The sequence below is a fragment of the Sus scrofa genome, chromosome 1 (assembly GCF_000003025.6).
Source record: "Sus scrofa isolate TJ Tabasco breed Duroc chromosome 1, Sscrofa11.1, whole genome shotgun sequence".
NCBI classification, from domain to species: domain Eukaryota; kingdom Metazoa; phylum Chordata; class Mammalia; order Artiodactyla; family Suidae; genus Sus; species Sus scrofa.
In genome coordinates this window covers 12,529,842-12,554,332 of record NC_010443.5, presented here as the reverse complement: position 1 = coordinate 12,554,332, position 24,491 = coordinate 12,529,842, and the positions used below count along the sequence as shown (strand labels likewise).

The 24,491-nt window shown below is 39.7% G+C and overlaps 1 protein-coding gene across 1 annotated transcript in view; it reads right to left on the bottom strand.

The window, feature by feature from the left end:
- Positions 1 to 24,491, bottom strand: part of IPCEF1 (interaction protein for cytohesin exchange factors 1) — a 91,125-nt gene that overhangs the window by 48,404 nt on the left and 18,230 nt on the right. Inside the window, 2 exon segments of the mRNA XM_021086620.1 lie at positions 1,714 to 1,785; positions 3,232 to 3,305. Of these exon segments, the coding sequence (XP_020942279.1) occupies positions 1,714 to 1,785; positions 3,232 to 3,305 (146 nt within the window).

Sequence of the window (24,491 nt, the reverse complement as noted above, 5' to 3'; positions counted from 1 at the left end):
CGCAAGGCGTTAGGCTTTCCACACACCTAGACCTTAGAGTCAATAGGATTCAGTTACCAGCGTAAATAAAAAGAGGAATAAAGAGCTTTGACCGTGAGGTTTTTTATCTTCTCCTTTTGTGCATCTGCTCTTATTTTTCTCAGATGCTTGAGAAAAGCCAGGGCGGGGGGGGGGGGGGGGGAGCTAAAATCAAGAAGAGACTAGAAACAACTTCTCTCTTGGTCCAAGCAAATAAAAGACTTGTTTGGAAGACTCCCTTGTCAATACCTTGCTTTGCTATTTCTCACACAGGCTTATTAACTTTCTGTGGTAAAGAGTTAGTCTGTCCTCATCTGAAGATGTGTGGTGAGGAGATAAATTTAGGGAGCAGATGAGAATGCTTCTAGCAAGAAGCGGCTTCCCTGGGGATGTGATCTAAGGAGGGGTGTGTGTGTGTGTGTGTGTGTGTGTGTGTGTGTGTGTGTGTGTGCTCTTCATCATGCATGTATAATGAAAAGTAGCTTTTTTCAAGTGTCTACAGCAAGAGGGTAAGGAGAGGAGTTCCCACAGTGGTGCAGAGAGTAAAGAATCTGACCTCAGAGGCTCAGATCACTGTGGGCACCCACGTTCCATCCCTGGTCCAGCACAGAAGGTTAAAAGATCCGGCACTGCCACAGCTGCGGCAGAGGTTGCAGCCAGGTAACTTCCATACGCCGTGGGTGTCGAAATTAAAATAAAATAAAATAAAATAAAATAATAAAATAAAATAGGGCAAAGAGAAATTACAGCAGATAGATTAGAAAATCATTATGTTTATAAAGAAATTAATAGGTATAGATAAATGGTATAAATATATAGATAAATAGGCATAAAATATAAATAGATAAAAGTAGGTTAAACCATAAACTCTGAGAGTGGAGGGATTATGACTGCGCGCTTCATTACCAGTGCCCCGGATCCGCTACAAGGGAGCCCCTCGTAGGTACTCCACATGCATATTTTTAGTTAATTATGTGAAAGTAATGAGACACTCCAAATTCTGAGAATAGGACTTACATAGAATGTCCCCTGATGCCTCAAGCACCTCAAATACAGATAATCTCATTCAAATAACACAGCCATTGCGGTCACACTGTAATCTAAACCAAGCGCGAACGTTGCAGGGAAGAAAATACTCTACCTGTATAGCCACGTATTTAAACCCAACAAACAGGAAATGGAGGTAGGGAAATAAATTTTTATATTAGATGTACTCTAAAACAAAGACACTTTTCAAAATGTCCAGGATAAACGCTGAGGGATGGTAAATGCATGAATCATCATGATAATCACACAGCATATATGACGTGTCCTAGAGACATTTTTCACATAGAATTCTGAAAGCTGTGAGATTGGCGACATAATTCTTTCAAGTTTTTCTCCCTGCAATACTGATTCCCATTTTAACCGTTTCTTATCATGTCTTCTGTCTATTCCTTCCTCAACTTAGTGGTTCCCTCAGAAGAAACGTATTACTTCTTCCTAAAATAGCCATTTTGATCTGTCTAGTTCTCCAAAACGCTTCTAAGTACTAGAAAAGAAAGCAAGAAGCCTTTATAACTGCTAAGGAGATCAGTCATTAAAGTAGTGGCGATAAATAAAATAATAATCAACATGAACATAGGCTTAAATTCAGACACCAACCAAAGTAATCTATCCCCATAAAGTCTGGATTTAGCAACTTTCTCTACTTACAGGTTCATTTCCTGCACATTCTCAGCTGCAAAATAAAAGGTCTTGATCTGTGAATGGCTGATCTTAAAAGCACTTGAAGGGGAGAAAAACAGACATAAATTAGACATTACTGTGGTCAACAATGGATTTGAAAGCAAAACAGTCGAATATAAGTATAATAAATTCATCTGCTTTCTTTGTTAATTTACAAAAAAAATTATATTAAATACCTATTTTCTAATTTCTACTTTATGCAGAGAACAGAGGATTAATTCATCATGTCAGAATATCCAGACCAGTACCAAGTCTTGGCTGATCAAGAGTTTCTATTTAAAACACGTGGACATACTCTTTTCATTTGCTAACTGTTTTACTATAAAGAGATTAATATTTGAAAATATAAAGTGATAGACATGTCACTTCAAAATACTCAGATCAACTCCTTCAAGCAAACTATTTATTTGAATTCCATCAAATATACAAGATAATTGTATTTATAGAAAAATAATCAAGTATAAAACTTCTACACTGTAACCACCCATCAAAAAACCTTATTCAAGCTACCCTTTATTAGTAAAGGAAAAATATAACGGAGCATCTTAGTTTAAAAGAAAATATAAAACACTTAAGATAACAAAGTATTTCCCCTTTACCATTTAGACAGGAAGTCCTGCAGTGTGGGGCAGAGTTTTTGCAAATGACCACTTTAGTGAAAACCATGAGAATCAGCACAACCTCACGTACCACTGGATACGCGCAGCTCCACCAGAGTGGTAAAGACTTAGAGCTAACACTAGGGTTTTTTTCTCTTTTTTTTAAGAAAAGCTAATCAATTGCTGCTACGAGGAACACAGGTCCATAGGGAACTGCCCCTTCCTAATAATACAGGAAAAGATGTCAAGATCAGAATAAAGAATAATAAGTAAAAGGTGAAAAGGACACACTCAAAATGCAGCTGGATGCTGTCACGGGGAAGAGCCCTTGATTGGGAGTCTGGGTAGCTGGTCTAGAGCCCTGGGCTGGTGACGCTTGGTTCCTATCGGTTCTTAAATCTTTTGGACTTAAATTACATCAGGCTATAATGCCCCAGTCTAAGACATCTCAGGAAATTCAATTTTAAGGATGCTCCTGACCATTCCAGGAAACAGGAAAAAGAAACTGATCTTGTATCCTCTTCTCAGCTCTGGTGACTCCTATTTTACTAGACATTCTCTTTGCAAGGACAAAACCTTAACATCTGATCCCCCTGCCAATCCTGGATGGCAGCTTGTTTTTCACTGGATCACAGGCACAGTCCTTAACAGCATGCCATGCCAGGGCTCGGTGGGGTTTTAAAATCCATCTGCTCCACCCAATGAAATTCCAGAAAACAAGAGGTTAAAAGCTTCTGTTATCATTTGGAGTACCACCCTATAAAGTCAAAATTCTCAGATATTTGAATGTCACTATCGTTAACTTCCAAATCACCCTATCACTTGAGGAACATGATAAAGGAGTTATCCTGGCTCAGAGTTTTGCAGAAAATGATAGAGAACTTACTGCTTTTTCTTGCATTCAGACGCCCTCTCTACAGTGAAATCAGGCAGGTTGACAAATCCATCAGCTTTCTCTGCCTGAAACAAATACACACCACAAACATGAATAAATGTGTCAATGGCAGCAGTTTCCTTATTGAGATCATATATGTTGAAGAGAAGCAGTATAAACGAAATGGAAGCGTATCAAAAGATACCTTTCCAATCAGCTTTGGACTTATCCCAGATGCACATTTTATAAGGAAAAAAATGATATGCTGATAAATTATCCAGAATCTTTCCCTGAGAAATAGCATGACACAGTTTAGGGACAGCCCTTGTATGGCACACATAGGACCTTCCCAACTTATCCTCCTCCAGGCAAATATCAGAGAGAACCTATCAGAGCTCTACTTCCTGCTGAGCCCACAACCATCCTCAGCATCTTTCTCAAGCTACTTCTCTAGTGAGCCACAGGCACAGATAATGGACCCAATTAGCACCCTATTATATGGTAAACAGAAGCCTAACTCTGGAGTCAGCAAATCAAGGTTCTTATCACAGACCTACCACTTACCAGTTGTTATAAGAATTAAATGAGCTCAGACAAATAAAACACTTAACAGATATTCAACAAACACTATTTCCTCTCCCAAGTCTTTAGGCAGTTCCTTGGGGATTAACTCACAGAGCCATGTCTTGGGAAACCCTGGTTCCCTAGTCACTTCCTAAGGGTCTTTCTATAAAGGAAAAACTGTGGAGGAAAATAGCACTTTTAAGGCATGAACGCCACTTTAAAACATCAAAATTTTTATAGAAAATGTAACCATTGCTTCACTTCTCTAAGAATGTCTTATTCTTTTCTCTATGAATAAAATTTAAGTGGACCACAAGGAGGCTGGATTGTCATAGACAGAACTCGAGTCTTTCATCTCTTGAGTGGAGAAATACAATCCACGAGATTACCATAAATGAGTCTGTGGTTATTGGTGATGAGTAAAAATTGATTTTTTATTTTGTTGTGTTTTTGGCTGCATCTGCGGCATGCGGAAGTTCCCCGGGCCAGAGAGCAAACCTGCACCACAGCAGTGAAAACACTGGATCCTTAACCTGCTGAGCCATGTCGGAGCTCTGGTAAAAATTGATTTTGAAAATACAATCTTAATTTATAAGGTCAGTTACCTACTAAGTTAGCACCATGGGTGCTCATCATTCACTTCTTCATCTGCGTTTCTCTCCCTTACGGCCAATGAGAGTGCAACTTGCACTCTTTGCTCGGAAAAATTACACGGCGAACCTTCCAACCCGAGGCTTGTCCTGTCTTCTCGCCTCTCAAGTCAACTTATCTAAACTCTTCGCTTGAAGTGCTTTCTTTTTATAAGGCTCAAAACTCAATTTCAAAAGTCATTTCCTTCTTTAAAAATTATACGTGTTTTTTCTTTCAACTTATCTATTTTTTGCTGAGCTGCTTAATTACCAGATGGTGATGTCACCAATCCTATCTCAAAGAGAATGTGAAGTACTTGAAGAGCATAGACTGGGTAAGTCAATTTTCCTACAATGCACAGTGCTTCTTGTGGATTCAGCATTATACAAAAGTATAGTTTTGAAAAACTATGTTAGGCTCCATCAGTCCTACTCTTAGATACATAACCCCAAAAGAAGTGAAAACGGTACTCAAATAAATACACGTACGTGCCTGTTCACAACAGCATTATTCACAGTGACCAAAAGATGGAAACAGTCCAAATGCCCATCAGCAGATAAACGAGTGGTTGTGTAGCCATACAATGGAATATTATTCAGCCATGAAAACAAAGGATGTACTGATATAGGCTACAACGTGGATGAACCCCAGAACATTATGCAAAGTGAAAGAAGTTAGACACAAAAGATGATGTATGGTGCGATTCATTTATACAAAATATCCATAATAAATAAACCCATAGAGACCAAACACAGATTAGCAGTTGCTGGGGTCTGGGAAGAGTGGGGCGTAGGGAGTAACTGCTTAATGGGTATGAGTTTTCCTTTGCATGTGATGAAAATGATTTGGAACTAGATAGAGAAGGTGATTACAGGGCACTGTAAGGATATGAAATATTCCTGAACTGCTCATTCAAAAAAATGGGTAAATCTCATGTGAATTTCATCACAATCAAAAAAAAAAAAAAAACTTTGTTATGCTAAGGTATTTCAATGTAAATTCATATAGTTATTTTAGAAAGAATAAAACAATTTATGGTCACCATTTGTTTCTACTTCCTTCCCTCATTCATTTCTATGCCCACTATTCCACAGGAAGGGTAGTTACCATGAACCCCAACGATTTTCATGTGGCTAAATCCCATCTACACTTTTCAGCCCTCACTTACCTGAACTCTCGGAATTGACAGTACAGTCCATCCATGCCCCAGCCCCGAAATGCCTCATAACTTGCTTTTCTGACGACATATTTTTGCACCCACCCTTCTCTAATTATTCCTTGTTTTCTTTCATATGGTCTTCTTCTCCAACCTGTCTCTTAAATCTCAGGATTTTCCAGGTTTCTAACCACAGACCTACTCTCTTCTCATTCCAATACTCTCTGTAGGGGTGCATACACACTGCCATGGCTGCATGTATAACCATTGTGCATGCATCCAAAACCTATACCTAAACTCATTTCAATTCTGGTGCTCCTGTCCCAAGATCCAAGTGCCTAGTGTACCTAATTCGATGGCTATTCCACAGGTTCCCTGTTACGGACCCAATATCTGTGCCTCTCCCCATCACACATTCATATGTTGAAGCCCTAAACTCCAATGTGATGACATTTGGAGGTGGGGCCTTTGAGCAGTCATTAGGTTTAGATGACGTCATAAGGGTGAAGCCCCTATGATGGTATTGGTGCCCCTCTAAGAACAGGAAGAGACCTGCTCCTCCCTACTCCTCCTCCATCTAAAGATATGGCAAGAAAGCAGCTATCTCCAACCAGAAAGAAGTCCTACAGACTTGGAAGCCACCAGAAAACTTGATCTTGGACTTCCCAGCCTGCAGAATTCTCAGGAACAAATATTTGTTGTTTAAGCCACCCAGTCCATGGTATTTTGCTTTGGCATTGCAAACTAAGACTCTCCCCAAGAGTGACAGATCCAAAACCAAGCTCATTACCTTACTCCATAAAATGCCTGCTCCTCTTTCTCCTGTGTTCTCCTCTCCAATGAATGATATCACTTTCTATCCGGTTGCCCAAAAAAAGGGGAGTATGGAAGACATCTTTGACTCTGCAATCTTTTTCTCAGCATCCGTGAAAGTAATCTCTAAGCTGCATCTTTGCTACATCTGTCACAGCTCTTCAGTGCATCACTATCTACCACCTCCTTCAGATCACCTTTAATTTTGACCTGAATTAATGGAAAAGTCTTCTGAACCATTATCCTTCTCTGTAATTCTGTCTTTTCCTCCAATTTAGTGTCCAAGTCACAATTACAGCAAATCTTCACTGTCTGAACTTTTGTTTTTTAGGGCCACACTCATGGCATATGGAGGTTCCCAGGCTAGGGGTCTAATCGGATCTACAGCTGCTGGCCTACACCACAGCCACAGCAACACCAGATCCGAGCTGAGTCTGCAACCTACACCATAGCTCAAGGCAACACCAGATCCTTAACCCACTGAGCAAGGCCAGAGATCAAACCCACAACCTCATGGTTCCTAGTTGGATTCACTTCTGCTGAGCCATGACCAGAACTCCATGTCTGAACTTTTTAAATTAAATCCCTGCATGGTTCTCAACTGCTTTTTGATAAAGTCTAAATGCCTTAGCAGTGCATAAAAGTGCCTTCCTGATCAATCCCTGCTTAATTATACCCTATCATCTCCTCAGGTGTCCCCATTCCTTACTCAACCAAAAGTAAGCTGCCTCAAAAAATTAAAACACAGAAAAAACAAAACTTCCATTAAGCTGAATTAGAATTGACAACCAATTTATAGCATTATTAGCCTCTAGACAATTTATTTTCAGTTTAAGAAGCCCATCTTAAATGATAACAAGTCAATCAACAAACAACTAAACACAGATATATGTAAGAAATGAGTTTTAATCTTCATTTGAATGGATTCCTTTCCTCCAAAATGGAAAAGGCTGAGAGTCCTTTAAATAAGAGCCGAAATAAACTTGAGTAAAGGACACCTTAGTGTTTCCCCAGTAAATCTTTCCTTTGTGAGCAAAGGCCCTTTTCATTGTACCTAAGACATTCAGGCTGTATTCAAAATCACAGGCAACTGCGTCAAAAACTGTCTTTGCTTATTTGACTTGCAAAAAAGACCTCAAAAATGACAATCACACTGGAAAAACCCTAAGGAAATGACAGTTTTCTCCTCTTCCTCCTCCTTTCCCTCCTCCCACCCTCTCAGATCCCTTGTTCCTTATTTCATTAACTAAAAATAATTTTCTCAAATGGCATCCTTCCTCTTCAATAATTCCCAACTTTCTGAAAAGTTACTTGAAAATTCTGCATTGGTACCTGCAATTTTCTCTCTGAATTCTCCATGCAATAAAAATCTTACTCTCTTGCCAGAAGTATCAAACCATCCTTTGGCCATTGTGCAAACTTGTCTTACCAAATACAGTCTTAAATTCTGAAGCAAGACACTGCTTTTAAACTTTGTGATAGGATATCCTACAATCTCAAAGCTGTTCCTCCTGTATCCATCCATCCATCCACTTTTCCCAGCATCTCTGATTTTGTTCATCTCAGCGGAGTTTCATCTGCACTTGGTGTATTATTTGGCAGCATTAAACACACATTTTTATCAAAACTGTTAGCGTTATACAGTTATTTATTCAACAAATAATTACTGAGTATCTTTTCTTTGTGTCAGGTTCATGTCTGCTATTTGGGCTACATCAGCAGACAAGAGAGATCTCATCTATCAAGGAGAAAAGAGATAATAGCTCAACACATGGGTGCACAACCTACAAAGCACAATGTAGGCAATGATGTCTATGAAGCAAAGCCAAGTTGATCTGGGTAAAGGGATGCTAATTACAAGCAGGGCAGGATGCCTTCTGCTCCTACTGCCCTTCCTCCCTCACTTCCCTAGATGTGTCTCCATGAATCATCACAAGTATGACCTTCTCCAAAACATTTCCCTGCTCCTTTGAGCCTGGAATTTGTACCCTTCTCTTTATGCCCAGTATCAGTGATGGACTTTGCTTCCCATACTTCTCTTACTGTATTTAGTTATCTAGCAGTTTCTCTATTTCTCCAACAAACTGTAAGCACCTTGAAGGAAATAATTTTGTCATTTACAGCTATATAATTATTCTTGGGACAAGGAAGGTGTTCAACACTGGAAATAAAGAAATGAGTTTTATGAATGACTAAATGACAGAAACATGGTCTTTTTCCTCTGACAATAAAAAATGTGCTAAAATGAGATGCAGAAACCACTTTGGAAAAAAGTTTGGTGTTTCTAAACAATATAAACATATAATTAACACACAACCCAGAAATTCTATTCTTAGGTATCAAATCAAGAGAAATGAAAGCATAAACCCACACAGAAATTTGCATGCATATATTTATAGCAGCATTATTCATAATAGCCAAAAACTGGAAACAATCTAAATATCCATCAACTGGTAAATAATAGTGTGGGATATACTTACAGTGGAATATTGTTTAGTGAACAACTGATGCGTGCTAAAACATGGAAGAATCTTGAAAACCTAATGCTAAGTAAAAGGCGGACATAAGAAACCACCTAATATTACATGATTCCTTTATATAAAATGTAGAGAAAAGGCAAATCTATAGAGCCAGAAAGCTGAATAGTGGTTGTCTGGAGTTGAAGGTAGGAATGGAAATTGACTGTAAATAGGCATAAAGGATTTTCATCATCATTTTATATGATGAAAATGATTTAAAGCTGATTTATTAGGATGGCTCATCACAATAAATTTAACAAAAATTATTGAATTATAAATTTGAATAGGGTGATTTTTATGATAGGTAAAATATATTTCAATAAAGCTGTTTTTAAAAACATGAGATACATGATATGTTTGGGGAGTGAAAAAAAAAAATCTATGAATGAAAGCTCTCCTGTTTGGCTATCAGAAAGACCTGAAAGAAGGTAAAATATGAGTCCTCTGATGATCCTGTTGATAAGTCAATATGATCTGTTCAAACTTAACACAGAAAATTGGGTTAATATTTCTTATTTGCTTCAATTTGGAACTACAGAAATGTTTGAGTCAAAAGTATTTTACATAGAATTTGCCACACTCAGACATATACTTTAAAAATTAATTAAAAGAGGACATCAAATTTTAATATTTAAATGCAAAATAAGTGTTTATTGCCATCAATACAGTTTGGCTTTTTCCACTACAAAACCTTGCAAAATAGGCAAAATCACTTATTAGGGATCTACGTATGTCAGAACTATAGAAGAGCAAACCTAGAAAAATGAGTGATATATGTATTTCAGAGACTAAGTAGGTCAAAGAAGACCAAACCAGAAACAAATGAAGTACAATACAGGGAATTATTGTGTACTTCATAGTTAAAAATAAAAAGCAGAATTATATCTCTATTCTTAGTGGAATCCCATTTCCTTGATTTTAAGAAACCAGATTTTTTTACACTTCAATAATTCTGAAATCAAGAGGCACCTTAGAATCTAAATGTATATTTCATTGTATCATTCCCCCCAAAAAATCCAGTTATTAAATAAATTATAGGTCTTCAGATGAATAGAATCTTAAATTCAAGGGAAAATAAGTTTAAAAATATAGGCTTCTTTGTAATATGCTTTTGCATTTATGCGTGAATATGGGTTTAACATTCTTGGAATTACTTTAAATAAATTTAAGTGAAGTTACCCAATGAATATCAGAATCAGGAGAAGCTGCAAAATTCCATTTCTCCAAAGAAATCTGTAATTTGCTCAGTTCTGCCCTGACACCTAGAGAAATCTGAATTAAATCCTCTAAAATACAAGGTAAAAATAAATTGAGATGAAAGAAAAGAAAAGATGAAATCAATTTTTAAAGTTCTACTTCTACGGAGAAATAGTCATTCCACACACTGTTGGTGGTAATGCAAAATGGAACCCAGTGGAAGGAAAGTGAGCAGTAATTAGCAAAAATGCACTTACCCTTTGACCCAGAAATTCCACTTCTGGGATCTGTCCCAAATACAAATATGTGGAGTGGCAGAGGCACTGCAACATTATTTGCAGAATAGAAGATGGTAAAGGATCCAAATGTTTATCTTCCAAGGACAGTTGAACAAACTAAGGCATAGGCATGCAGTGAACAACCATGAAAAAGGACACAGATGCATGCAGAGTAATCTCCACAACCAAGCAAGAGAAATAGTAAGTACAGTACAATGGATACAGTATGCTATTTTGTGTAAGCAAAGAGAGATAGAATATGCCTCAGTATACATACTTGCCTACATTTGTAAAAAGAAACAGTAGAAAAATAAAACAAAAACAAACAAAGGGCAGAAAGAGGGTAGAGGAACAGGCATGAAAGCAAGACTTAACCTGGTTGTAATTTGTTACATAGTTTTGACTTTGGAATTGGGTAAACGATTTTTATGAAAAAATGAATAAACCAAAACAAACAAAAAAGAAGCAGTTGACAAAATTATAAACAAATAGAGACAAATGAGCCAGACGGAATATAAACGTGGTGACATAACCCCGCACGAGTGATAATTACGCCAAGGGGACTTGGAGCACAGAATCTGAACTATAATTAGTGGACTGCAGTCAAGAGCTTTTAGTCGTGACATTGCCATTATTTTTAGATAGTTTTAATAGCTTTTCTTCCCCTCAAAAAATTGCCTGAAATCCAAAGCATTCCTCCTTCTCACCAGATAATAGACCATGTGATGCTGCTTTGCTCTGATAAGCAACTCGACTTCCTCTTCCTTTCAGGAAAGAACTTCAGAAGATTATACACCAAGGCAATTTCCATTCTACAAGTATTACCTGGGCCTGCAGGCAGAGAGCTAAGCTTATTAGCACTGGACTCTGACAAGCACTGCAAGGGAAGAGGGAACAAAGATCTTTTGTTTCGTTTTGTCTTGTTTTGTTTCTTCCCCACTTCAGAAGAAGTCCTGGCAGTGAGAATGCTAGAAACCCTTTTAAGAAATACAATCACAATAATCTTGAGTAACATCTAATAATACCGAACACTTATTCAGTGCTAAGCAAGATGCCATCTAGGTACTATCATCTTAGCCTTTAGAGGAAAATGAATCCTGTGTAAGTGTCAGAATTTATGAAATGTAACAGTTTTTAACCTAGACAGCAAAGCAGGCTGGCATTATAAAATAGAAAAGTTCTATGATGTCCTTCGAGTGACAAAACTCAGACCAGAACCCAGAAGTCGGTTAAAAGATTCTAAACAAGAATTTCTTCACTCTCACCCAGGATCTGAACTAGAAGAAAAAACTGCAATTGATGGATAGCCGGGAAGAAAGAACCCTGGATTTGGAGGCAGCATATCTGGAAACAAGCTACTTTCTGTGTAGTTTAAGCAGAGCACTTAACCTCTAGGATTGGCATCCACGAGGTGGATCCAAGCAGCATCTCAAGGCTGGCCAGAGCTAACATGAATCTATGTAATACCGTAACATCGTCAGCGCTCTACCTAATTTAAGACTGCATTATTAACGATAAGAACTCGGGAAAGAAATGGAAAGAAAGTGAAAAAAGAAGGAAGGACCCAGAAAGACAAAGGTGAATTAAATAAGGTTTTCATTCCGTCCACGGTCAGCTGCGCCTTCTGAATAGCTGTTTCTTTGTCTTCTCTGAGTCAGATTAATCGCTGTAAAAAATATTTTGACTTCTCTGGAGAATGATAATGCTAGCCAACTCACTATAGCCTTCATACATTCTCTGGAGTCGGCTTTTCTTAAAATGATATTGCATTTGGGTTGATCTAGAATTACATTATGAATACAATGACATTTTAATCCAAAGGGACCTCTTCCAAATGCTGAGAAATAGATGTTCTTCCACAGAAAACACTGGGTAAATGTTCGTGACTAATAACCAGAAAAGCCTGGTTTCCTAAAACACACAGATTCCTGGCACGAGTATAAAAATGGATTGAAGCTGTTGATGGCTCTGAAGAGGCTGAAGCTCCAACAGGCGGAGAGCAAAGGGGCTCTGGAAGGAAGCAGACCCCTTGTAGCGGATGCTGTGGTGACCCAGCCACCTGCCCTCATCCTGATCACCTGCCATCCACTGGCCAGACTTCACTGCCAGCCTTGCACCTCTCGTGGGAAGGCTTCTCTGGCTGCCAGCTTCCACGTCCACCTGGGAAGAGGTGCTCAGGAATCCCTGTCCCCAGGACAAGCCTTCAGCCAGTGACCCAGGCAGAGGGACCCACTGTCCAAATTTTCTCACCTCCGGAGACCTTTATCCACCCTTTCTCACTTCTTCATTCCCTTTTCAAGTATTTCCGGTATCACTTCCCAAATAAAGGACTTGCACCCAAATTCTCTTCTCAGGCTCTGCTTCTGGGAAACCCAAACCAAGATGCTGTCCCTCTCACAGAAAATGTGCCTACTCACGGGTCCTGCACACGAACAGCGCATCTGCTCAGCACTAAAGGCCTCTTCATTATCTCCTTTTTAAACATCACCTGAGCATATATGACTACCTCAATATCATATTAGGTCATATGTAAGTGGTGACCAAGAAGAGCCTGGCATCTGACTCGATGATTTGTAAATGAGCTCTCCTAGCTAGCCATTCTTACTTGCATCCTTCCATTCTCTCCCTGTGAGATCATATTTTAAACAAAGTTTACTAGTGAACTCTCTGGTCGTGTGACATACAAAGATAGCCATTATCTTCTAAAATATCTGCTGGTCTATGGCCATACCACCCTGAACACACCTGCTCTCGTCTGAAATATCTTCTGAAGTATCATTTTCAAAAACAATTAAGATGGAAACCTTCATGTAAAAGAATTTTTGGCATATAAAACCCTCCCCATGGGCACAAGCCTTAGCATACAAGGCCATGCATGACCTGCCCCATCCAGTCTCATCTTCCACCAGTCTTCCAGAAGCCTTAAAACCCTAGAGATCCTATCACCTTCCTCTTCTTAGAGTGGGTCTCTTTAGCAACATGGGCAGAAAAAAAAGGAAAAAAGCAGTACATAAGATGGAAAAGTTTTTTTTTTTTAATTTTTATTTATTTATTTATTTATTTTTAATTTTTTGTCTTTTGTTGTTGTTGTTGTTGTTGCTATTTCTTGGGCCGCTCCCGCGGCATATGGAGGTTCCCAGGCTAGGGGTCGAATCGGAGCTGTAGCCACCGGCCTACGCCAGAGCCACAGCAACACGGGATCCGAGCCACATCTGCAACCTACACCACAGCTCACGGCAACGCCGGATCGTTAACCCACTGAGCAAGGGCAGGGACCGAACCCGCAACCTCATGGTTCCTAGTCGGATTCGTTAACCACTGCGCCACGACGGGAACTCCAAGATGGAAAAGTTTTAAATGAATAGGAAGGAATTTTATTAAATCTCACTATTACAGAATAAATTACATCTCTTGCTTCCCAATAAATTTCATCTAGTATCTATGGTTAGATCAGGAGTAAGTTAAAAGCAAGTAGAAGAATATAATTTAAGAAAAATTAAAATCTGGTGCATATGCTTCCACTATTAGAAACTCAGGAGAAATAAAAAATAACTTTAGTTCTTGCAAAATCACAGTAGAGAACATAATTGCACCTTCACACAGTGCATATTAAACCTTCCAATACTTTAGACACTTTCAAATCTCTTCAGACTTTTTTCCTGAGTTTCATGAGTGCCATTAAGGTACTACTCAGGCACAACAAAACAACCCCAAATGGGGAAAGATACTTTTCCAAAGATATATTAGTGGCCAAAAGGCACATGAAAGAGGTTCACGGTACCTAAATCATTAGGGAAATGCAAATCAAAACCACAGTGAGACACTACCCCACACTCACTAGTACGGCTAACTATCAAAAAAAAAAAAAAAAAAAAAAAAGAATAACAACAACAACAACAAGGACATAACAAATGCTAGTGAGAATGCAGAGAAAAGGCAACTTTTGTGCACCTTTGATGGGAATGTAAAATGGTTACCAGATAGAATCAGCACGGCAGGTCCTCAAAGAATTACAAATAGGATTAGCATATGACCCAGTAATTAGCCTTAAAAAGGAAGGACATTCTAACACATGACACAATGAACCCTGAAGACAGTATGCTCAGTGAAACAAGTGAGTCCCAAAAGGACAAATACTGCTTGATTCCAAAGATACGGGCTGCCAGAGAAGTCACATTTTGTAAAGACAAAGTAGAATGGTCGTTGCCGGGAATGGAGGGAAGAAGGAACAGTGAGTTATTGTTTAGGGAGGACAGTGTTGCAGTTTTGTAAGACGATAAGAGTCCTGGAGACGGCTGCAGAACAATGTGACTGTGCTTATGAATGCAACTGATCTGTACCCTTAAAGATGGTTAAGATGGGAAATGTCATGTTATGTGGAGTTCTCAGCGGTTTTTTAAAAATAAATTTTAAGCAATGTTAAGATACTACTCTGAAAAGCATTCTTTGTCAGTGAAGGATGAGAATGCATTTGCCACAGTAGGTTTCATCGGGCTCCACCTCCGTGATGAGCACATGCTCTCTGCGAGCACCGCCTCCTTCCCGGGGCATAGCCCGCTATGCGCGGTGCTGCTTAGCAGGAAGGAGAAGGCCCAGAGAGAGTGGGCAGTTGGCCATAGCTGTCAAGGGGCTGCAGCATCAGCGTAGCACCCGTCCTCCTGAGTCTGAACCCAGGGACATCCTCAACTAGAGCCTGTCATTTCCCTGTGTCCTCTTTGAAGATATTGTTTCAAACAAGTTCCAAATTCTGATTCCTTTAAAAACAAATCAGTACATACATACATATATATATATATATATATATATATATATATATATATAATATGTATACCATATATATATAAATTAGTGGTACGTGTGTATACATATACCATATATACATAAAATGTTTTATATTTCCACTGCATAGCTTCTTTTCAAATGTTCTTGAAACACGCTTTATGGGAGTCTAAACACAGCAGAACGATGCCAGATGAATTTATCAGTTAGCTTGTCTACAGAAGCAGCTGGGCCCTTGGCCCTTAAAAAGCTTGCTCCAGAGGGATGGTAAATCTTCCAATAAAGACGTCTCAGGAAAATGCTCACATCTAACCAAAAGTTCAGCTCATCCCATGGGCCACTTCTCAGGCTATCGCTTGGAAAATTCATGCACAGCCTCCGTCACTAAACCACGTGTTACTTCATCTCCTCCTCCAGGTTAGGAACTACTGTCCTACAGAGCCCTCCAGAGAGCCTCCTAATTCACTTTTCTGTTTCATGGCTTAAAGTCACCCTTTACACAGGGTCAGCGGGTATACTTTTAGAATCTCCAACGCATGATAGCCATGCCCTCTCCCCCGCAAAAAAAAATTCCTGCTGTTTGAAAATCCTCAGCACAAGTCTTCCACATCCTAAAACCAAAACAGTGTGCAAGCACATTTCATCTAAAGAACAGGAGTTCCCATTGTGGCTCCACAGGTAAAGAGCCTGACATAGTGTCCATGAAGATGCAGGTTCGATCCCGGGCCCTGCTCAGTGAGTTAAAGATCCAGCATTGCCACAAGCTATGGCATAGGTGGCAGTTGCAGCTGGGATCCAGGGTTGCTGGGGCTGTGGCATAGGCCTGACGCTGCAGCTTCAATTCAGCCCCTAACCTGGGAACTTCCATGTGCCGCAGCTGCAGTCGTTAAAAAAAGAAAGAGAGAGTGAGAGTATATAAAATTGCCTTTATTCATATCTATTCCTGGTGATTTTTTAAATATCGCCTTAATATGCATTTGACCTTCTCAAAATCACTCTGAATTATGTAGGGGCAGCATTCTTGGTCAAAGTGTACTTGTCAGAAAATGGAAGCATACAAAGTTACATCACCGACCTAGGACAGTGCAATTTAATAGAAAAGGGCAGGACTAGAATCCCAGTGACATTTGTCCTTTACATCATGCTGGCAAAACCCACCGTCCTGCCTTCTTGCTTAATAGAATGACTGTGTTACATATACACACACCTCCATCAATTACATTTATAGACACCAATAATCATAAAAACACGCATATAGTAAACACACATACAAATATAAATAGTTGCTTTATAGTCAATTTAGTATGTGTGTGCTTGTCTATTCTATTAGCTAGAAAGGATTTTAACATAACAGGATTTCTACCCTAAATTCTAGGTGCTGATAAGCTACGATATATCCACATGAAAATATGTTGATAATATATTTTCTCAGTGGGAAGATCAAGTTACAATCTCATGCACAGGATAATTTTCTTTTTGGAAAACATAATGAAAGGTTTGGAAGCCCATACATACACCGAAATGTTTACAGTGATCACATCAAGGTGGTTAGATCATGACTCATTTAAATAAGTAAATGATCTGAATAGCCTGCTGGCCTCTATATTGATCAGCTATTTTAAACAATTTTCTTTTTTGGCCAAGCCCACGGCAGGTGGAAGTTCCAAGGCCAGGGATCAAACCCATGCCACAGCAGGAGCCAGGGCCACAGCAGTCACACCACCAAAGCCTTAACCTGCTAAGCCACCAGGGAACTCTAAAGCATTTTCTTAATTATTTAAGGTATTTTTAAAAATTATTTAGGAGTTCCCGTTTGGGCTCAGCTGGTTAAGAACCCAATATATTGTCCATGAGAACGCGATCTCACGGACTTGCTCAGTGGGTCAGGGGTCTTGCACTGCTGTGAGCTATGGCACAGGTCACAGATGCAGCACAGATCCGGTGTTGCTGTGGCTGTGGTGTAGCCTGGCAGCTGCAGCTCCAATTCAACTGGGAACTTCCATATGCCACAGGTGTGGCCATAAAAAGAAAAAAAATTATATAAATTTCCAAGAAGAAAGAGGCTGGATTCCACCAAAGATAAAGCAAGACAAAGGTTGTAGAAATGTCAAGAAAAGTGCCATGCTCGGCCCACCGCCCAGGGAGAGAGGGTAATGTTACATCCTCCTGACTGGGTATGTCAGTCTCCGCTGTGACCTCTGATAGAGCCCGACCTGGGCCATTAACCCTGGCGTCCTCATTAACCCCTGAGCACACCGCTGCCTCCTAAGAAGAAATGAAAAATGTCACAGCCTCACTGTTTCACAATTACTTGTGAGAAGTTTGGAAAGAACCTAAGCGATTATTCCCACCCTGTGTGAATGAAGCAACATTTAGCAAATGTTTAGTGAATGTAGAAGTGATTCAAAAACAGCCTGCTTCAGTTCCTGACAGCCCTGGTCATAAAGATGTGGTGGGGAACCCTTATTTCAGAACTAACATTTTGGGGCCCACCAAGACAAATAAATGCCAGAATATGGTAATAGCATTGTAGACAACGAATAAATGAAACCAAACCAAACATCTGTTTAGAGATCTTCTCCCCATACCTGAAATTATAATGAGGGAAGTAACAGAATTTACAAAGTCCTCAGATCATTCCTGGGTTGAGATTTTCCAGTGGTACCTAAACAGTCCCGTTTACCCCTTCCACCCAGGTCATCATCTTGTGTAAACTGCTCACTGACAGCTCCTGAAAAAGAACTGCTGGGAGTTTCCGTTGTGGCGCAGTGGTTAACGAATCCACCTGGGAACCATGAGGTTGCGGGTTTGATCCCCGGCCTTCCTCAGTGGGTTCAGGATCCGGCGTTGCTGTGAGCTGTGGTGTGGGTTGCAGACACGGCTCGGATCCCGAGCTGCTGTGACTCTGGTGTAGGCCGGCGGCTACAGCTCTGCTTCGACCCCTAGCCTGGGCACCTCCATATGCTGGGGAGTGGCCCTAGAAAAGGCAAAGACAAAAAAAAAAAGAAAGAAAAAGAAAAAAAAGAATTGCTGCTCTTTTCCCCTGTGTAGACCTGTCATCCTTCGACGTGTCGTCCTTCCCAATACAAATTCTAGAAACACATGTTGGCAAAGAGTTCATCCATTTTACTTAAGTGGTTTGAATTGTCTTCACCGAAGTAACGTCTTTAAATATTGGAATTTTGTTCCAGATACACTCAGAAGCTGGTTGTTGGTTTAAAAAATGAACATAGAGATCAAATAAATTAGGAGCCCATAGTTCATAAATCATCTCATTTTGTAGAATTCTGGGACTATATCAGATGTTCAAAATCCTTTGATTAATTGATTTATATAATTAATTGATAATTAAGTAATGGTAATTAAGTAATAATGAGGTAATGGTCTCAAAAAATGACTGGTGCCTAATCCATGCCTACTGGTTTTAAGCTCCAGGGACCCAGGTTAAAACAGAAAGGTAAGGAATACACACCTCAGGTGTTTATGCTGTAGTGCGGAAAAGAAAAAAAGAATATAATAAGCTCTGATTGCAGTTTCATAAATTCCTACAGAATTTTTTTCACCTATGGTAAGCTCACGCAGACATTTTTCCAAAATCTATGCTAATGGGTGATTACCGCTAAAAGACGACTTAAATGTCTCTTTCAAAAGGAGAATTAACCCATTCCTTATATTTCTTATGCTGAAAAAAAGGTGCTCTATATTTGCTAAAACTTTCAGAACATGAAAGGAGATATTCTGGTGTTCAGGTAATGTTTTCTGCAAAAGTGTATTCTATTTAATCTAAAAGTTGATGAGGTCTTTGCTGTGGAGATTCTCCTAAGATCGATTCCAAGAAAATTCCTGCAAAATCTAAGATCTTTCAAAATTCACATAAAGTGCACATACAGCTAAATACTGAAAACCTCTGATACTGGTCACAGTTACTTGAACCCACAGACAGGTGGAACCATTCAGACAGCAAGGACAATCACATTTGGGCAGGAAGGTTGGATTCTCAAAGAACTGAGAAGTCTGTATAATAGGTATTAAATCAGACATTAACCTACAAACCTCACCAGCTGACCAAATGTTTTTATGAAACAGAGTCAGTGATTGTTTTTCCATATGAGGCTCAGGGCCCCCTGGGCTCCCTTGAACTTTTGATGCAACAGCAAAAACGGCATCAACAAATGGTTATTTCACTACTAAAGAACCCAGGTTTCCAATAATTTTATACGAAGAAAGAATGTATGAAACTAAAACAAAATAAAAAATCTACGACGATGAGTCTAAATGAAATTCCACATTTTCAGCCACAAACTTCACACCTTGCCCTTTCTTATTGTATAGCGTGTCCCAAATTTTTAGTTTCCACTCTAGTTTGGGAGTTCATGTCTCAATACCTGCATTTTGTCACCATCTCCTAAGTGACCCTCTGAAAGCTCCTTTATTCTCCAACGCATCCTATTTATTACTTCCGGGTCAGTATTTTCACATGTCAATTTCATTAGATCATCTTCAGACTCAAGAATATGCAGTGGCTCCCTACTGCCTCCAGGATCAAATTCACATTCCTACCATGTGCCTTTGAGACCCCGTTTACCAGTCCCGGCCCACCTCTAAGTGAAGACAGCATGCAGACCCAGGAAATAGCCTGGCTTTGGTACTGGTAGAGCTTGTTTTTAGTCCCAGCCCTGCCATTTACTCCTTAAGTGACTTTGAGCAAGTTATTTAAATTCTCTGAGCTTCATTAAACTCCCTTGGAAAATGGGAATAATAAAATCTCTCTTGTTGGGTTATTAAGAGAATTCAATATAATGGGGTGGCACAGTTCATTTATATATTCATTCCTTTGGTCACATTAGTCCCCAGACTGGACTGTTTATCCCCCTACCCTTTATCTTTGAAAAAAAAAAAAATGCGTTCCAAAGAAGATCATAAGAGAATCTTCTCCATAAAGATTTTCTATATTCACTGTAACCCAGAGGAATCATATTCCTTTGATTCGTGAAAACTATGTTTATCTAGTAAAGAACGCTGGCTTCTTTGACCAAAGAAATTATTCAGCTTTGGAAAATGATAAAGAAAGGAAAAACCCACCTTCCTAGGTGGAAATGAAAGAGAACCTTTCAGGAATAAAAGTTGCTATGGCAGAACTTCCTCACATTCAGCCCCAAATATTTCCCTCACCCCTAGAATTTATAGAATTCATCTGTATTGCTCAATCTCAGTCATTTTTTTCACCAAGTTTTCTTTGATCATGTCTCTTAAGTAGATCTTTCTCCCTCTACCAGTTTATAAGCTCTTAACAGAGAGAAAAAATGTCATCTCTCTTATTTATTTTTAATTCTACACTTCCAACAGCCCAAAATATTTTTAAGTCCTCAGTAAACACTAGTGGATGGATATGTAGGTGCATGGGTAGGTGGATGAATGGATGGATGGATGATAAACTTTTCATGTTGGGTTTACTTAAAAAGAGTTTTTTCCATATCTTTTCTCTGTAACTAGTATTAAACTGTGCTTTGTAATTAAAACTTAATTTGTTTAGGCAAATGCCTCCAAGTTGTATACCAGCATAATGCATATGTTCCCTTGATGTATTTTGATAGTTCACATATGCTCTTGGGTAGTGTAAGAAAACACACCACTAAGATGCATAAATGCTCCCAGAGTAGAAACATTTAAAAACCTCATTGACTTTCAGTGAGTTATATAATGTAATAATATATACTATTTTCCATATGATCTGTCTTGGGTAAAAATAAAATCCACAATATATTTCACAAGGAACGAAGCCAAATTTTAATTAAGAATTCTTAGAAAAGAAAAATAAGACATTATAGCAAAAGGAGGAAATCTAAAACCTTAAAACTTTAAGGTAGTTTTAACAAATAAGCAGTAACATCTTAAGGACCCATCCTGTCATAGTTTCATAGTGACACGCCTGAAAGAAGACAATAATTCAGAATTTTGCTTCTCCTTCACCAGAAAGAAGGTATCCATCCCCAAAGTCACTCTCCAGGTGTGCCCGGAATCCAGGTGAAATGCTAAAGTGGAGGGAATTCCCTGGGAAACTTTCTTTCTCTCTTTCAACATTTCTTCGCCCAGCCCAGTGATCTTGATCTGTAAACCCTTGTTTTTAGCCACAGGCCATGGTTAGCAAGAATGGAATAAAATAAATTCTAATAAGGTGTTAGCAAAATGGGAGACGCTGAAGGGATTTATCTGGGACCTTGCGGCCCTTCTAGCAAATCTCAAATTGAAACTTGTTCTGTATTTTTAGGAATAGATATAGAGGTATTCCCTGGTGGCCTAGCAGTTCAGGATCTGGTATTGTCACTGCTGGGGCTCAGGCGACTGCTGTGGCGTGGGCTGATCCTTAGCCAGGAACTTCCACCTGCACACACACACACAAAGAATGGACACGGAAATGTCTTTACTGGAAAATTATTTTGCGTCACAAGCAATCCTTATTCACCATCCCATTTCTCAAGATTCCTATGGATAAGGTAAATAGTGATATTCCTAAGTCTCCTTTATTTATAAAACCAACAAAAATTACTTGAGTGCCTAGTAAGTGTCAAACACCACACAAGACTCTAAAGATGTCCTGTGGTCCTGCTCCACAGAGATTATTATCAATTATGGAAAACAGCAAGTCTAAGAACATGCACAAAAGAGGAAGATAAATATAATTAGTATAGGCTATATGGGAGCGGACGAGGAGGCCTAATTTAGGTCAGAGGAAAAGTAAGGAAAACCAAGAAGCTGAGCTACTTAAACTAACATTTGACTTATGAGGAAGAATAAGCTTGATGGAATTGAGTGGGAGAAAACTATAGGGCTGGGAGACCAAGGGTTTTCTGAGCAGAAAAACAGCACATGCGAAGGATTAAGGAGAGCCAGTATACATGATATGAATAAGGAATTAAAAGAAGTTCTGTAGTTGAAGCTTGGGTGGAGGTGGGGAGGCTGGGGAAGTAAGAGAGAGACAGGGCAGGAGACCTTCCGGAGCCAGGAAATGAATTTCTACTTTATCCTAGAAGCAGGGGAAAACAACTGTGTGGATTTAACGCCAGGATCTTGAACAGCCTGGATTTTTAAGGCTGTTCAACTTGAATATGGTTTTATAAGACTTGGCATAATTTTCTGTATGCTGCATCACATTCTACACACATAAGATGGGGTGTGAAAAATGGTAGGGGGAATGTCTGAACTTGACCTTTCTCAAGGAAATTTGGGTAGCACTTCTGAAAGCAGCAAAGAGTTGGTGGAAGAGGGGGATACACCCTGCATCAGTTACTAGGTAACAACAATAATAAAACACTGGGAGAGGTGAGGGGTTCCAGAGGTTGTATCAGGGACCAAGAGAGTCAAGCAAAGGGATCTTTGTACTTTCACATAAGAACTGCCCCACATTTCATTTCTAGGGTTGTTCTCTCTGAACTCCCCTGAAGACAGATGACAGGGCCATTGAACCACGTCATTTATTCTGGTCCCAGCTATGGGGTCAGGTTGGCAACTACCCCAGGGGAGGAGTCAAAAAGGCTGAAGGGGGTCTGATTCCCCCCACGTAGGACTTGGCTCACGTGGGACAAAGTACACCAGCTCTCTGAGTCTCAGCCTTCCCAACTTTCAGCACTTGGTGACAATTATTACCTTGGGGGGTCTTTTCGAGGAGTTAAAAAGAGCATGTGTGAAAGGCACCCAGATTCTCCTTTGGCCTACCAAGGTGTTGAGTGAGAGGGGGCTCCAGCTATGATGCTGACAGCTCCATCACTACATATAAGACAGAACTGGAAACGGGGAAGGGAGAGGAGAAGGAAGTTTGCTCCTTAGGCAAAAGTGCCTTGGGAGCTTCTTCGCTGAATCTGAATTCCTTGAGCGGCAGGAAGTAAATAAATGGTCTCAGCTTGAAGGTATGTGTTTGGCTCTTATTTCACAGTTGACATTCTCACAGATAGCAAGGATATGACTGTTAATTAAGTATTCACTGAGTAGCCTTTTTTTTCTCCACAACACACACATAATTAAGATGTCAGGGTGTGTTTTGGGAGCGAGAGTATTGCTCTGCAGCTCAGAGTCATAGAATTAGAGAGTTGAAAGTGTCCCTCTGTTACATACCACTGGTTTAATAGGATAATACTGGGGCCAGGTAACAGTAAACTTATTTTCCATTCACTGTTGCTAATCTAATCCCATTCGAGTCCATGACTTGCCACCTGACTGTTGCTTTGATGTGTCTGCATGAAAGCAAGCCAGGACAGGGGCGCCCGAGGGGTCTCAAGCTTCCTCCTTGTCCTCTTTTGAATCTAGTCTCAGTCAACAGCGTTGCTCCCTGTGGAAGCCTGAGATCCCTAACGCCTGAAAGAGGTAAATCATTGTTCCTCTAAGAGAAGCTTCAACCAAATGAACTGATGAAGCCGCATAAGCCAAGTCTGTAGCTCTCTGCGGTTCAGAGAGGACTCTCAATTCGATGAAGACACAGATGGCACCCAGAACACATTTGGGGACTAATGTGATGGGATGAGGAAATCAAGGGCATGCTTATAATCTGAGCTTTGTCACTTCCCACAGATGTGCCACGCTCCATCAGCACTCAATCCTTCCAACAGCTTGGGAAAGTTCCTAGAGAGCTATTAAAAGATAAATCAGCAAGCCCTCTCATTTCACGAAAGATGCAGGCTATCACTTGCCACAAGTAACCAAAAGCAAGAGCCTAACGTATTATAAATGAAAGAAATTTATATTCGCCTCAATTAATTAATCTTTTTATGGAAGGAAGGTGTACTTGCTTAAGAAAGATCCCTCAGGCTAGAAGGTGAGACCTCACCCCCAGGTTGCCTTCATTTGCATAAAACTATTCCATGCGAGACAAGATGATGAATGTATCCAGGAGGGAAGAAGAAAAGAGAGAAAAAAGGAGATGGTGGAAGACTCCGCAAGGTGGTATTTTCTTGTGGCCCTCCAAAAATATTTGATAAAGTTGTTAAAACTCACCAAAAGCTCAAAAAAAAAAAACCATATTTTTATAAGACTCAGTGAAGAATGTGGTACCATGTGGCAGGTGAAACCAAAGCAATAATCTTGGCACAGAGAAGGGGGGAATAGAGAGAGAAGCAAAAGGGAGAATGTTTATTCCAGCGGCTGGAGTTGGAATTGGGGCCAGTTTAACCAAATTTTTACAGAACAGGTGCCTTGGGACATATGGGTACACAGCCTTTGATTAGTGGCCAGTGAATGTAAGTGCATCTACTAAACATTTCTCCCACAAACTACACAGGGCACTTATTTCATCCTTGTACAGTTATATGCCCTAAAGCTCTGCTGCTTGAGAGTCAGGCATACACA